General features: G+C 55.6%; 3 protein-coding genes across 4 annotated transcripts; 1 reads left to right on the top strand and 2 right to left on the bottom strand.

Annotated features, from left to right (window-relative positions):
* Nucleotides 1-2,301: 2,301 nt before the first annotated feature.
* On the top strand, nt 2,302-7,270 carry Tspan10 (tetraspanin 10). Its single transcript, XM_048797279.1, has 3 exons — nt 2,302-2,867; nt 4,233-4,870; nt 6,314-7,270. Exons 1-3 carry the CDS (start codon nt 2,832-2,834, stop codon nt 6,639-6,641), a joined length of 1,002 nt encoding a protein of 333 aa, XP_048653236.1. The 5' UTR covers nt 2,302-2,831; the 3' UTR covers nt 6,642-7,270.
* Nucleotides 7,271-7,885: 615 nt separating this feature from the next.
* On the bottom strand, nt 7,886-12,131 carry Pde6g (phosphodiesterase 6G). Of its 2 annotated transcripts, none has more exons than XM_015504068.2 (4): nt 11,718-12,131; nt 9,629-9,849; nt 8,714-8,754; nt 7,886-8,392 (listed from the first exon to the last, which is right to left on the bottom strand). In XM_015504068.2, exons 2-4 carry the CDS (start codon nt 9,772-9,774, stop codon nt 8,316-8,318), a joined length of 264 nt encoding a protein of 87 aa, XP_015359554.1. In that variant the 5' UTR covers nt 9,775-9,849; nt 11,718-12,131; the 3' UTR covers nt 7,886-8,315. The 2 variants fall into 2 exon arrangements, with proteins under 2 accessions (XP_015359554.1, XP_015359555.1); XM_015504069.2 differs by having other exon boundaries at nt 9,629-9,781.
* A 2,239-nt stretch (nt 12,132-14,370) lies between these two features.
* On the bottom strand, nt 14,371-15,011 carry Oxld1 (oxidoreductase like domain containing 1). The gene is given in 2 exon segments (XM_015504293.2): nt 14,371-14,759; nt 14,761-15,011. Coding segments are annotated over 2 exon segments (462 nt in total). The 3' UTR covers nt 14,371-14,548.
* Nucleotides 15,012-15,643: the final 632 nt, after the last annotated feature.

The raw sequence follows: 15,643 nt of genomic DNA, 5'->3' as shown, positions 1-15,643 counted from the left end.
CAAAGATAGAGTGAGAGAGGGAGGGAGAGAGAGAGAGAGAATTTTTTTAATATTTATTTTTTTTAGTTCTCGGCGGACACAACATCTTTGTTTGTATGTGGTGCTGAGGATCGAACCCCGGCCGCACGCATGCCAGGCGAGCGCGCTACCGCTTGAGCCACATCCCCAGCCCTTTCTGTTACATTTTTGAGGCTCTTGTGGAGGTTGAATGGAGAATGGACAGTAAGGAAGGGGCAGAAGGCTAATGCCCTGTGGTGGCAGCCAAGGACCAAAGGTGGCTGGACCCAGAATGAGCACTGAGGGAATGAGAGGACTGCCTGAGAGTCACCCACTGAAACACCAGCCAGAGCCCAGTCATTGGGTTTGTTGGGATTCCTGCTGGGGGAGCAGCTTGGCGGGCTCTAGATGTGTGGGTTGTCAAGATGGAGGACACATCTGGTGAGGTGCTTGACACAGCGCTATGCCAAGTCTTAACACAAATAATAGGGTTTTTTTAGGTGCTGGGGATGGAACCCAGGGCCTCGCACATACTAGACAATCTTGCTCTACTGCTGAGCCACAGCCCAGCTCAACACAGAGAATGATTTTGAGCACATTTTGAATAAAGTCCATCTTGTTTGAATGATGTTGTGATTCTGCACTTTCTCAACCACCTAGAATCTGTCTGACCTCTCCTTCCATGTCTACTTCCCACTTTCTCCTGTCAGTTATAAATTGGGAGGAGTGGAGTACCGGGGAATGAACTCAGGGGCACTTAACCGCTGAGCCACATCCCCAGCCCTGTTTTGTATTTTATTAGAAACAGGGTCTCACTGAGTTGCTTAGCACTTCCTTAAATTGCTGAGGCTGACTTTGAACTTCTACCTCCACCTCCTGAGCCTCTAGGATTACAGGCGTGCACCACTGCACACAACTTATGTAATTTACAGTGTTTTTAAGCTTCATCCATGTCATAGCATGTCAAGAACTCTTTTTTATTTATTTATTTATTTATTTATTTAGCAGAGCTGAGGATGGAATCCAGGTCTTTGTACATGCTAAGCAAGTGTTCTACCACTGAGCCACACCTGAACCCGACAGTAAATGTTTTGCATAGTGGAATTATATAAAATGTGACTGGAGCCAGGCTTGGTGGCACACACCTGTCATCCCAGCATCTTGAGAGGCTGAGGCAGGAGAAGAGCAAATTCAAGGCTAGCCTCAGCAACTTAGCAAAGCCCTAAGCAATTTAGCAAGACCCTGTCTCAAAATAAAAAAATAAAAATAATGTGGCTCAATGGTTAAGCACCCCTGGGTTCAATTTCAAATACCAAAAAATAAAAAAGAATGTAATGTGTGACTGGAGGGCAGACTACTGCTCCCTGGACTGCAGAGGAGGCCTACATGGAGGAGGTAGTCTAAAGCTGGCTGAGAACATGGGAGAGCTCTTGCCAATCGTGACAGTGCAAGAAGGGTACTTCAGGGATGACCAAAGTCAAGGCACCCAGGTGCGGTCAATGGGGCCATCAAACAGTCCATTTGGCTGGATTATAAAGTGATGACCAAGGGCAATGGTGGTGGACCCTGGGTTCAATCCCCAGTACTTCAAAAAAGAACAATGGTGGCTCTGAAGTTCCAGGAGAGAAGGAGCCTTGAATGGCAAAGATAGAAGCCCATGGTGGGGTGGGGGGCTCGGGATGTGCAACAGATCCGCAGGCCACCCTTCCTCCTGCCATAAAAGCACATGGGCAGGAGGCTCCTTGACACCCCTCCCCTGAGGCTTCCAGAGGACCTGTGGGACCATCATGATTACTTTGAAAAGCTCATTTCCACCTCCCACACCCCAAAAAGCCCAGGGAATCCCGGGTGTGCCTAGAGCTGGTGGTGGGTGGGGATCCAGTCTTGAGAGCCTCAGAATATACTTTTTTTTTTTTTAAAGAGAGAGTGAGAGAGAGAGAGAGAATTTTTTTAATATTTATTTTTCAGTTCTCGGCGGACACAACATCTTTGTTTGTATGTGGTGCTGAAGATCAAACCCGGGCCGCACGCATGCCAGGCGAGCGCACTACTGCTTGAGCCACATCCCCAGCCCAGAATATACTTTTGTCCACATGGTAAATATGTGCCCAGGCTTATCCCAGGTGCAAGGACCCAATAATGACCCTGACAAAGTCCTGCTCCTGAGAAGCTCAGAGGGTGGAACTGTAAACCTGGTGGTACCTTACAACCGAGAAGAATGTAACTGACAAGTAGCTCTTCCTTCCTTGCAATGCATATGCTGGGGAAATAAATTGGCACTTAGACTCTGGTGGTCCACTGGGATTGGTACTGTGAACCAATTTCTGTGGGTCTGATCTCCTGGGGAGCTGAGGAAGCAGCCAGTGAAACTGCAAAACTGAAACCCATAAAAAAAAAAAAAAGGGCCCTGGGTCAGAGCCACGAGGCACACACCCCGGCAGCTCTACTCATCAGGCACCTGTGAAGAGCTGAGGGCATCCGTAAAGCCAGGCCAAGAATTCAGGGCCAAAGGGCTGGAGATATAGCTCAGTTGGTAGAGTGCTTGCCTTGTGTTCACAAGTCCCTGGGTTTAATCCCCCACACCAAAAAAAAAAAAAAAAGGATTCAGGGCCAAGAAGAAAGACCATCTGCCCCTGCACAAGCAGGGGCCGCCCTAACTCTAGAGTGTGACTCCTCACATGATCCCACTGTGACTCTGGCAAGCGCGTGGGGCTCACAGCTCCCTAGTCCCTGGACTCCACAGCTTGCAGAGTAGCCCAGGAGCACAGTGGCACCGCAGAGCCAGCAGCCTGGGCTAGCTCCCGTGCTGAAGGATTTTTCTCCTGGCACAGGGGATGGAAGAAGGGGAAAGGAGCCCCTTGCTGTCCCAGGTAAGCCAGTGCCCATGGCCTCTGGGGTGGAAAGTTTCCCCCTGAATCCCCTAGCAGGGTTGCCCAGCTCCCAACCCACCCAGCCTTGTGTGCTGAGACCTTTTTTGGGCAGATGCCAGAGGACAAGCTGCCGAAATTAGGGTTGGGGGCTTCACTAATCAGGTGCCAGCTCCCTGCCCACTGCTGTGGTTCTCTCAGTCTGATGCCAGCCTCTGGCAGGTCTTGTGGCCCTGGGGGCAAGTCTGGCCCAGCGCATAGCAGAAGGGGAAGACAAAGATTCCTTGAAGCCAATTGTGGATGCCCACTGCCTCAGAGAGCACCAGTCCAGCCAGCTGGGCTCTAGCAGCCTGTCTCTTTGCTCCTACTGATTTGCAGGGACCCCGGGGAGGGGGTAAATAATTCTCTTCAGCTCCGCTCAAGTTTGAGCACACAGGTCTCAGTGCAGTCAGACAGCTTCGCCCTGGTAGCACCGTTTGGCATGGGATCCTGGTCCAGGCTCCGGGCCACAGCTTCTTAGTTCTCACCAGCAGAACTGGACACTTGAGGGGCTTCCCTCACCCAGCAGAGAGGCTAGGAAGCCCCTCTCATGCCTGCCTGCTTGGCTGAGCACCCTGCTAGAAGGCCAAGTGTCCCCTTGGAAGGCACTGCCTCTTACAGATGACCTTCCCAGTTTCCTGACTACCTTTCTCCCTGCCCTGGGAACCAGGCAGACAGACCCTGGCCTGTCCCTTCCTGCATCTTCTACCACAGGGCCCATCTAGCATCCACACTTGGTGAGGGTTCAGCTGATGAAGCAACCTTATAGATCCTGGGATGTAAGAACTGGTTTCAGAGGGGGAGGCAGGAGGGCAGCCACTGGGACCAGCCCCTCTCTTTGCGGGCCTGCCTTTCTTGGCCTGGGTGAGGAAGCCCCCTTTGTGACTACACAAAGTCACTGCTGACCTAAACAGATCTGTTTCAAACACAGAAAAAATAGCCTTGCCTGCCATGTGCCTGACTTACAAAGGTCAGGCCCGGGCAAGGCCCAAGTCAGCCCCTGAATTGCACAAGTATGCAGGGAAGGGGAGAAAGTGCATTTATTGAGCACCACCCTGATGAATCTTTACTGCAGACCTTTTAGGGTATGGTCGTTGCTCTGTTCTAAAGGAGGCTGGGCCCACACAAGCAGCAGACCAGGACCCTTGCTGTCTCTTCTACTACCCAGCCCAGCAGGACAAGCCTAAAGGCCCCCATGCCTCTTCTCTCCCGTTCCCTCCACCATCCAGCTTCCTGGTCCGCCCTGACTCCTGCTGCTGAGGCCTCACCCCTTGCTGACCATCATGAGGTCTTGCCAGCAAGGTCTACCAGCTCCTCTTCCCTCTGCAGGATGCTGCCCACTGGGAGCCTCCCGTCCTCACAAACAGATCACCCACCACAAGCCACACTGTTCCACCTAGGGAGGACCAGGTGGGGGCCTGGAGTCACCGCCGCTGTCCTTCTGGGGCCAAGCACCAAGGCTGGAAGAAAGGCCTGGGGGGAGGCCCAGCCCCCTCCCTCCCCATGGGGTACAGCTGCCTCAAGTATCTGACCTTTCTCTCCAACTTCCTCTTCTCCTTGCTAGCCCTGCTGGCCCTGGCTGTGGGACTCTGGGGCCTGGCTGTCAAGGGGTCTCTGGGGGGCAGTTGGGGGGGTATCATGCCCCCAGACCCCATGCTGGTGCTGGTGCTGGGGGCACTGGCAGTCAGCACGGTGAGCCTGCTCGGCTGCCTGGGCGCCCTCTGCGAGAACAGCTGTTTACTGCGCTGCTTCTGCGGGGCTGTCCTCTTCTTCCTGGTGCTCGAGGCCATGGCAGGGGCCCTGGTGGCAGCCCTCTGGGGCCCACTGCAGGACAGCCTGGAGCACACCCTGCACGTGGCCATCACCCACTACCAGGACAGCCCAGACCTGCGCTTCCTCCTTGACCAAGTCCAGCTGGGGCTGCAGTGCTGCGGGGTGGCATCCTACCAGGACTGGCAGCAGAATCTGTGAGTCCTGGCCTGGGGGAGGAGGGGCACGGCCGGGGGCTCACACTCACCTACATGTGCTCACCTTTTTTCACCTCACTTCACCTTTTTTCACACTCACCTACATGTGCTCACCTTTTTTACTTCACCTTTTTTCAACAGTTGGCTGTCTCAACATCAAAAGAAAGTAACTTTCAGGTTAACTCAGGATGTCACCCTAGCTTATGACTCCACAGCTTTTCCTCCTGTGTGTGTGTGTGTGTAAGAGAGAGAGAGAAAGAAGGAGAGAGAGAGAGAGAGAGAGAGAGAGAGATTAAACATTGTGCTGGGTGCAGTGGCAAAGGCCTATAATCCCAGCGACTAAGGAGGCTGAGGCAAGAGGAGCTCAAATTAAAGGCCAATTCAGCAACTTTAGTGAGTCTCTGTCTCAATATAAAAAGGGCTGAGGATCTGGCTCACAGATAGAGCACCTCTGCATTCAGTCCCCAGTACCACAAAAAACAAAACCAAAACAACTGTCTGTCTGGGGACAAGATGCACTACTTTTTGTGTATGCTTCTGGGGATGGAACCCAGGACCTTGCACATGCAAGACAAGTGCCCAACCACGGAGTTGCACCCCAGGCTCAATGCAGTGTTTTGTGCACTGCTCCTGGGTATCTATTTTGTCAGCTTCCCCCAGTGCACAGACACCCTAAACAGTGCCTGTCCTCCCTGAGATACCCAGGACAGAGGGCCACAAGAGAGGAACTCAAAGGACACTAACCATTTGTTCCCAAGAGTTTCTAGGACTATTTGGGCCCTTCGATGCTAAGGTGCACTGTGAGTACCCCCACACACACAGTGAGGTGCCCTCCATCGATGACTGAGCCAGCCTATGAGAAGGTGTGTGTCACCTGCAGGTCTTCTCAGCAGGGGCCCCATAGATGAGGTCTAGCCCCACAAAGCCAGGCCTGTGGGCAGGCCTCTGCATGCCCATGGGAGGCCCAGGGCCCTTGAAGACCCCCTGCAGTAGTGATCCCCAACCACCTTGGGCCCCCCTCAGTCCCCGTCCCTTGTCATTGCTCAGTGCTGCCACTTCCCGTGAGATGTGCAGACTGTTCTGAAAGCCTCTGGTGGACTCTGTCCACCTTCTGCTTCAACCCTGCCTGTTCAGATGAGCTCGCAGCACCTGCGGAGGGAAGTCTCACCTCCTCAAACACTATCTGTCCATTCCGCCTTCTCACTGAACTGTCCCCTCCAGACGGACAGCCACTCTGCCTGCCTGCAAGAGCAGAGGGCTGTCAGGCACAGGGCCCCGGGAAGCTGGTGTTGTATGTGCGTGTGCAAGTGTGTGTGTGTGTGTGTGCATGCATGTGTTCCCATGTGGGCCTGCATTCCTGTGTGAGTGCCCGTGTGTGTGGACGTGAGTTTGAAAGCCCGCAGGAGATGACCTGCTCAGGACTGAGCTTGGTGCACCTTACAGGTCCTTTAATTGCGACTCTCCTGGGACGCAGGCCTGCAGCCTCCCTGCGTCCTGCTGCATCCGTCCCTGGGAAGACGGGGCTTTGGTGAACACCCAGTGTGGTCTGGGGGCACTGCGCCTGGACGAGGACGCGGCCGGGCAAGTTGTGCACCTGGAGGGCTGCGGGCCTGCGATGCTGCAGTGGCTGCACAGGAATATCCAGGCCCTGGGCAGCTGTGCCATTGCCATCGTGGTGGTCCAGGGAGCTGAACTCCTGCTGGCCACCTGGCTGCTGAAGGCCCTGGCTGCTCACAAGACCGTGGAGGCTGTGGAGGCTGGTCCCCTGTGAGCACAGGTTCCTGTGTGACCTCCCTGCCAGGCAGAGCGGAGGAGAGGCTGTGGTATAGACAGGGCTCCAGGCCTCTCTCACCTGCAGGGTTGGGGGTCAGAGAAACACCCCTCCTCCCCGGCCAGGCCACTGCCCCACAGGCCTCTGGCCTCTGCCACCTGTCATCCCAAGGGCCAGCTGGACTGGCCACCTGCCCAACTGAGCTCTGGCTGCCCCAGGACCCACCTAAGTCACATTGCTCCTGGCAAAGGCTGCGGTGGCTTATGTCTGGCGTGTCTGCCTCTGGCTGGTGGGAAGAGCGCCTGGTGGGTGTTCTTGCCTCCCCCACCCTTCTTCCACTCCACACTGCCTTGCCTGTGCTCGGCCCCCAGACCCCACCCCCTCACTGCAAGCACTTCCCTGAGGTCCTTTCTGGTCCTTGGTGCCACAGAGGGTGAGGCCGGGCTTCTGCCAGAAGTCTGTTTTAGGGGAGGAGTAAGCCACTTGCTGAGGTGTAATATTCATTCAGTAAACTGCCAATCTCAAGTGTCTGCGTGAGGACTTTTATATGGTGGAGCCACCGCCTGGTCAAAATGGGAAGTCCCCAGCCACCCAGACTCCCTCATCTCTGTCAGCCCTGCCCTGGCTTCATCTCCAGGGGCAGTGAAACCTGTGTCTGATGTCCTGCAAGAGGAATCACAGAGGGCACTCTGTGAGTCTCATCTGGCCACTGCTGCAGGAGGGACCTCACGACCCTCAGCCCTCCTGAGGAGGCACACAGTGCAACCATCCAGCCTCTGGGGCACGAGTGCCAGTATGGGTCCTGCTGTGTGGCCCTTGCTGCTGGGCTCTGGGTAGAAGCCCCAGCTCACCCTGGATGTGTGCTAGTTGTGTGGGCACAGTCCCAGTGTAGGCTGGGGGCCTGGGTTTCCTCCCATGTGAGGTGGAGACAGAGCTCCTGCCTCATGGTGTCTGATGCCAGGGGCTCTGTCCACCCCCTCCTTCTTGCTGAGGCCTGCTCTGACCACCCACATGTGTCACTGACTATGGTCCCTGGAGTAAGTGAGGGACACAGCATGGCTTGTGTGTCTGAGGCCTCCAGGCCGAGGTTCAGTGGGACACGTTGTCCCTGGTTTTTACCCTCTCCACCAGGCCAGCCCCTCCTGCCCCACCCCTGCCTTGAGCCTTCCTCCATGCATTCCTGCCAACAGAGCCCTCACCCTGGGGTCTGACCTAACAAAAGAGGTGCCCCCAGACAAGCAGGGACATGCTCATTTTATTATGGTATGGAGACAAGAAGGGTGGGTCATTTTGGAAAGGCTGATGATGAAGGGCCTCATTCTCTCACTGCAAAGCAGGACTCCCGACACCCACCATGGCCCACCCATGCCAGCTGGAAGAGCTGAGGGGGGTCCTCCTCACCTGCACAAAGCAGCACATGGGGCTGACAGTGGGGGACACGTGTGGGTTCTCTCTCTGTTCCAGTCAGGAGGAGGTGAAGGCTTGGGGGTGGGCAAGGGTCTCCAGGGGGCCAGCAGGGTGTCCTGGGGAGGGGGGCTCCTGGCAACTAGCATCCAGGGCCTAAGATCACCCTGCCTGGAGGTCAGGTGCCTGCTGTGCTGGGGGCCCCTGCAGGGATCCTGAGCAGGGCTCACAGCAGGCCGTGCAGAGAGTCCAGGACCCCAGAAGGTCTGGCTAGATGATGCCGTACTGGGCCAGTTCGTGCAGCTCCAGATGGTTGAAGGCCTCCCAGGGGCAGATGACTGTGATGTCTGCAGGAAGCATGTGGTCAGAGAGGATCCATAGCCCAGGAATCCCCCACCCTGTTTTCCCACATGCCCTCGTGGACAGCTGAGGGGGAGGGGCAGCAAGGATCTCTCATCCTCACGCCTGGTAAATGTGCTCCCCCGTGGGAACAGCCCCACTCAGTGGGAACTGAAGCTTGATGTTGGGGGAAGAGACAGAGGCAGGCCAGGGGGGCAGTGCCCTAGGTAAGAAGCTGGGGGAAGCTGGGGTTGCTGGGGCTGTGGGCCCCAGGCATGCCTTGGGGGGACATGGGAAACCCCTCAGCATAACACTAGCCAAGGGGATACCTGTTCCCAGGCCTTCCATTCCAGGGATGTCATCCCCAAACCTGCAAGGACAGAACAGTCAGGGACAGTGGTCCGAGGTCAGGACCCAGCCCTCCCAGGAGACCAGGTCCAGGCTGGGAGCACAGTGGGCAGAGATGTGGGTCTCCTCCCCAACCTCTCACTGCTGCGCTAGGCCTGAGGGGTCCCTTCCACAAACACAGGCTGAGGCCCAGCAAAGAGGGAGTGAGCCAAGTGGTCAGGTGTGTGCCTTTGCAAGAGCATAGCATGAGGACTTTTGGGTGGGCAGAGGGCAGTGTGTTCAAGTATGCTGGTCTGGTTGGGATGTGGCTTGTGCTTGAAGGCTGGGCGCTGGAGGCTGGGTCCCCAGAATTAGGTATTGAGAGGTGGTAGGTCTTTAAGAGGGGCCTAGTGGAAGGGGATTAGGTCAGTGGGATTAATAGGCTATAACTCTGCAGAACAGAGGAGCCTGGTGTCCCATCTCACCATGGGATCTGTCCCTATCACTGGCAGCGTTGCCATGACAGCATCCACCATACTATGATGTAGCCCCGGGGACCTTACCAGAGGCTGATTTGAGGGAGCAACTCTACCAGGAAAACTTTCAGCCTCCAGAACCGTGAGCCAAATAAACCTCTTTCCTGCATTAAGTGCCAGTCTTCCTTGCACAATGAAAAGCAGCACTTCTCCGTGTGCACGTGGGATGTGACATGATTGTGTGTGCATAGAGAGTGTGGCGGTGGGGTGCACACACATCCCTGAGGTGAGGCAGTGGCTGAATTTCTGGCTTGCTCAGAGCCTTGGAAACTGCCTGTCCCCAGTTACGAGGTGGCTGAGCCCCTCCCTAGCCCCTATCTCCCCTTCCTGGGCAGCCTGGGGGACCGCTTTCTGAGACCCCCCCCCCCCAGCTCTGCTTACCCTTGGATGCCCTTCTTGGGTGGCTTGCTCTTAAACTGCCTGGTTTGCCGCTGCTTAAATTTGGGTGGTCCTTTCCTGGGGGTAACAGGTCCTCCAACCACCCTCGTGGGTGGCCGGATCTCGGCCTTGGGTGGCTCCAGGTTCATGGCGAGGCTGGCAGAGACACGACAGTGACCCTTGGCTTCTGGATTTCCTCAGAGTGAACTGGACTCCTCATGAGGCTGAGATCAGACCAGCCAGGGGTTCTGGTCAACCCTCCTGTTCTGTTGGGGTCACAACCCACAGAACAGAGAAGTTGAGACGGCACTACCTGCCATCCTTTGGTGTGCCCAGGACAGCAGCCCCACCCCGGGAACACCTTCAGCTCCACTTAGGTATACCCCCCAGAACTTTCATTTCCCACTGGCCTTGCCAGAGGCCCCCACTGCTACACATAACTCAGGCTGTCTCCCTGTATCCCTGGTGTTGCTGGTCTTGCTCATCCAGCCCCACACAACCAGTCCATGCCAAAACCATCCTCCTGGCCCCTCCTGGCAGGACCCCTTGCTGCCTTGGTCTCTGCAGGTGGCTCTAGAGACACTTGAGGCCTGCATCCCTCCCCTTTGCTCAGTGACTGAATCCAACCATGTCATTCTGTTGAAGGCCTTCTGGGGGCTCCTGCTAGGACTGGGATGCAACTCAAATGAGCCCTTCTTCCAAGCCTTTCCGATTAGGCTCACCAGCCTTTGCTCTGGCCACACTGTCCGCTGGCCTTTCCTTCCTGACAAATTGCCCCAGGCTGCCCTCAAGGGCTCCAGTTCCCTCTCAGGAAGGCCTACCCTGCCCCCTACCCTACAGTCACTCTGTGCCTCAGGCCCTGATTTATTTCTTTACATCATATGTAAGCCCAAATTCCTGATTTGTCAATGTGAACCCGTGACTGACTATGGTCACTTGTGTGCTTTTTCTGTGTTTATTGTCAGCCCTTGGGGTTGTGACATGGAGCTGATAAACAATGGCTCACAAAATGGGAGGACAGGGGTTCCCTTGGAGAAGGGGCCATCTCAGAACCAGATCCTGTGCCTCCTGGCTCTATTACATGGAGGGACAAGCCGAGGCCTCACCAGCTCAGTGAGGCTGGCCCACTTCCACTGGCTAGGGGCCTGCTCTGGTCAGTGTCGCCCTGGCTCTGGCGTGGCTGAGCTGGCCTCTGCTGCTGTGCCTTGATGAACGATGTCCTTGAAGGCTGATGATACCCCTCCCCAGATCTGCTATCCAAGCCCCAGGGACCTTGGCCAGGGGCACCTTGGCTTTCTCTAAGCCTATTAGCACCAGAGAGAAATTCCTAATCTCCCAGGGAACTGCAAAGCCCCACACAGGGCCAGAGGAGCTGAGGCTGTGCATGTTGCACAGACAGAGGACACTGCCCATGACCCCAGGTGCCCCAGGGACTACCTTATGGGGTCCCCTTTCCTGCTCCCCCATCTTTTGGGTTGGGGTACCTGACTGCAGCCTTGGGCTACTGCTGGCTGCTTTCTGGAGCTCTAGGGCTAAGACTGACCATGGCCTTGCTGTGAGGGCATGACAGGGTCCACCCAATCCCAGGGGACCTACTTTCCCTCCACGAGGCCTTGTCCCTGGGGCCAGCACCAGCCTGGGAGAAACCAGGGCTCAGAAGCCTGGTGATTCTGGTTGCGTGACCTTGGTGGTACCCATCCCTCACTTTCCAGACAGCACAGGCCCAGTCAGTCCACTTCGCCAGCCCAGGCCATGGGCAGCTCTGGGCCCAAAGGGATCTCCAACTATCAAATGCTGTTCCCATGGCAATGCTGTCTGAGTGGCCCCAGGCAGCTTAGGCTGTGGTTGGTGCCAGCCAGCTGGTTGGTCACATGGGAACTGCAGCTCCCAGACCATCACTGGACTCAGGAACACTGGCACCACCATTTGACATTGGTGGGTGTCCTCTCTGAAGGACCAGGGGAAAGGGGGATGACTCCTGAAGACACAGACCTCAGCTATGCGGGTGAAGGCCCATCACCTCTCCCGACCCCAGGGCAGATGGGCAGATGCCCGATTGCCAGGAAAAGCAGCTGGGTGTGTCAGTACTCACCAGGTGCCGGTCAGGCCTCAGGGAGCCACAGGTGCCAGGGCTGAACCTGGCTCAGCAGGGCGCTGGTCCAGCCACTTATCCTGCTGCCTTTGATCGGATTAAGACTCCTCTCTCTGACACCCACTAATGAGCCTGGAGCCCCGAGAAAGAGATCCCGCCAAGGATACCAGGGGCGGACAGAGGCACTTAGGAGCAGTTAAGGGCCTAAAAGATGGCCAGAGACCAGGAGGCGAAATGTGGTCCTGAGTAGCCCGTGGGTGAGACTCCACCTCCAAACGCCACCGGCCTTACAGATGGCTCTGGCTCTGGCTCTGGCTCAGGCCACAATCTCTGAAGAACCTGCCTTCAGGCCCCCAATGCCTATGTGGCCTGACCTGGCCTGTCTCCACGCCTTTGGTCTTACCCTTTACTCCTGCCTCTTGACCCAGGATCACTGCCCTACTCCTGGGTGATGCAGTTCCTGTGCCTCTCCCCTTCCCCTGGTGCTTCCTGCTGGGCCTCTGGATCTCTGTGCCCAGGGTCACTTCTCAGGGCAGCCCCTCAAGCTGGACCAGATGCCTGTTTTGGCTAGAACTGTCCTTCCTCACACATCTTGTGCTTATTTGGATGGTTTTTGTTAACTTTTGTCTTCCACACTGGAGTGGAGCAGGCCAGGTGGATTTCTACTAGTCCTGGGTGCCAGTCCAGTGCTAGGCACTTCACAGATGCCCAGCACGTGCCTGTAGACCGAAAAATGAAGACAATGTTGGAGCCAGTGTGATAGTCAGCAAATTCTCCAGGAAAGGTCTGGCCTCACTGTGAGGGGCAAGGCCAGTGACTTCTCTTTGGGAATGTCTCACTGTGTGGTCTGACTAGACTGCCATTGTAATTCCAGAATGAGGCTGGTTTTGTATAACCTGCAGGGTAGGAGGTATGTACTCCTACTTACATGTGTGCACAGTGAAAAATAAAAAAGACCTCATCATTCAATAGATATATACATATATATGTGCTACTACATCTCAGTCATTATTTTTTCAGCCTCCTGAGTAGAGGCGACTATAGGCAAGCACCACCATGCCATTTCCCCCTCCAAACACTTTTTTTTTTTTTTTGTACTTGGTATCCAACCCAGGGCCTTGTGCCAGGCAAGTGCTTTACTACTGAGCTATATCTCAAGCCTTATTTTTTAAATATTTTTTTAGTTGTAGATGGACACAATACCTTTATTTTGTTTATTTGTATGTGGTGCCGGGGATCAAACCCAGTGCCTCATGCATGGTAGGCAAGTGCTCCACCACTGAGCCACAACCCCAGCCTTTGTTTTTTTTATTTTGAAACAGGGTCTTGCCAAGTTGTCCAGGCTGAACTTGCCATTCTCCTGCCTCAGCTTCCTGAGTGGCTGGGATTACAGGAATGGGCCACTGTGCCCAGCAGAAGACTTCTTTTGTCTCTATTTTGGAGACAAACCCCCTCTATGTTGTGCACTACTGTAGGGCCACCAAATCCCACAGCACTGCCCTGTTTCTGGGCAACTTGTTTCTTTTTCTGGGCCATTTCTCATTCCATATAAGGTCTGGGTTAGACCACATATTTGCCAAGTTTAGGATCTAATAGTCGTTGCACTCACGTTTCTCGAGTCCAGCAAGGACTCAGTGCTTTTGGATGGTGTGCATCAGCTGTTCAAGACAATAGCCTGAACCCACAGTGTCTAATCACCCTCTAGTGAGGCACCCCACCTTGTGGCCTCACAGTCCTATTGCCACAGATTCCTACATGAAGCTGGGATATGGAAGACTTCCGTGCAGCTACTGTATAATCCCAGCTTTCCCTAAATGATAAGCATAGACACTCAAGCCCAGTTCTAACCTGGCCACTGGCAACATGGAAATTGGAACTGCTGGTGGGAGAGGTTGGGGTGGGGAAAGTTCTATGGAATGGGGAGGGAAATGGTCAGTTAGGACCCCAAGATCAACCCCTATACTGGGCCAAAGTCCAATGGCTAGGATTGTGGCTAAGAACCAGGCTGGTGCCAGGCAGCTGGCATTGGAACTAATGCCCCAGGCCTCCCAACTACTTTGGCAGCCTCAACCTAGTGGATTTGGAAGGACTAGTTCCAAGCAGAGATCAGGCTCCTGTGGGTGTCCACAGTCTCTACCTGGTAGGACCCAGCAGGGGACTAAGAGTGGATGGAGGGATGGGCTGCCTGCAAGGATGTGATCACAGTCCCTCACAAGCCCAAGTGGCCCTTCTGCTGCTGCACTTGGAGTGTTAACCAGAGTTGGCCTTCAGCAGGACTTGGGGGATGCTGGAACTCTGAGGGAGCCTGTCACTTGGGCACTCAAATTGATGGGGTCTTATCTTACCCCTGCATGCTGGAAGGCCTGTGTTGCTTGGCAGAGGTGCAGTACCAACACACACACAGTGCTTTCTTCTTCTTTTTGCAGTACTGGGACAATCCCAGGATACTCACCACTGGGCCGAAACCCCAACTCTTTGTTTTTTTCTTTTGAGACAGGACCTTGCTAAATTGCCTTTGCTGTCTTGAACTTTTGATGCTCCTGCCTCAGCCTCCCAAGTGGCTGGGATTACAGGTGTGCGCCAACACACCTGATTGCACCTGCTTTCTTTGAGAAGGCAATGTAGGCCTTAGGAAAAATACAAAAGTCTCTTGTTCAACCACTAGAGAGATTTTATTTATTCTCAGATAAAGTCAATAAAAGAGTTCCTCCTGAGCCCGTCAGATACATCAAACCCAGACAGGAGGTGTGGACAACAATCACTGCTGCTTCCTAGGCAGAAGCGGATGGACTGGCCTCTGTCCAGGGTAAGGGTGTCTTGGCCAGGCTGGCTCAGTCCCCACCTCGTGTGCGGAGCTGGATTTCCATCCTGAGGAAGGCCTTGAGGTTCTCATCAGCCACGTGCTCCTCCAGGGCAGCCAGGGCCCGCTCCCCACCATCCTGGTAATGCCGCAGCAGGGCCTCTGCATACTCTACCCACACGCAGTTGGGGCAGCCACTCATGCAGCAGTTTGTGGGAAGCTGGAGTTCAGGTGGCAGAGTATGGGGGTCCTGAGGGGCCCCCAAGGAGTAGGGAGGTCTTGGGCTGTTTGGTGTCTTCTGCACATGCTTGGGAGCCCCCCTCCACAAGGCCGGTCTCCAGCTTTCTGTGGCCATCACTGGCTCCCACTCGGGCATGGCGCCTGTGAAGGATGCAGCCCACACCCTGTGGATGCAGATAAGCATGACTGTGCAGGAAGCTGGTAAGGCCTCCCTGTCCCCAGGTCTGGGGGGCTTTCAGCTTTCCTGGCTCCATGTCCTTCTTAACTTCCCCACTTTCTGCATGACCTCAGACAAATTATCTCACCTTTCTAGACTCAGTTTTCCCATACCTAAGCCAGACAGAATGGTTGGTGTGAGGACTGAGCTCAGAGCTCCGCACCGGGTGTGCACTCCAGTAGACAGGGCAGGGGAGGGGTGGTGACCCCAGCTCAGACCACTAGCTGAGAAGTCCTGGACTGGAATGGGGAGACCCCAAGCTCCTGGCCACACGGATGCCTCTCCTCCTTCAACCGGTGTGCCGTGCCCCTCCTGATAGAACGTCCTGATCAGTCTCGTGCCGGTTTCTGCCACCCGAGAAGCAAGGCTCTCGGTCATCCTGTCCTCAGGGCTCCGCGGGCGGCCTCCCCGCTCCACCGCCCCAGCCCTCGGTCGGTCTCCTCCCGAGGCCCAGGTCACTGCCTGGCACTCTACGTGGGCAGTCTACACCCTTTTACTAGCTCCTCCTGCGAGGCGCCTCAGCTCCCCCTCGCCGCCAAGCCCCAGGACCCAGAGGGCTCCAAACAGCGGGCGCTCAGCAGACGCGCGGGACGGCTAACCGGCCTCTCCAGACCGGGGCGGGGGGGCTCCGCGGCCGGCCCCCGCCAGAGTCCTCGGCCCCATTTGCCC

Source organism: Marmota marmota, unplaced genomic scaffold, assembly GCF_001458135.2.
Source record: "Marmota marmota marmota unplaced genomic scaffold, marMar, whole genome shotgun sequence".
Taxonomy (NCBI): Eukaryota; Metazoa; Chordata; class Mammalia; order Rodentia; family Sciuridae; genus Marmota; species Marmota marmota.
This window is presented reverse-complemented; position numbering and strand designations above follow the sequence as displayed.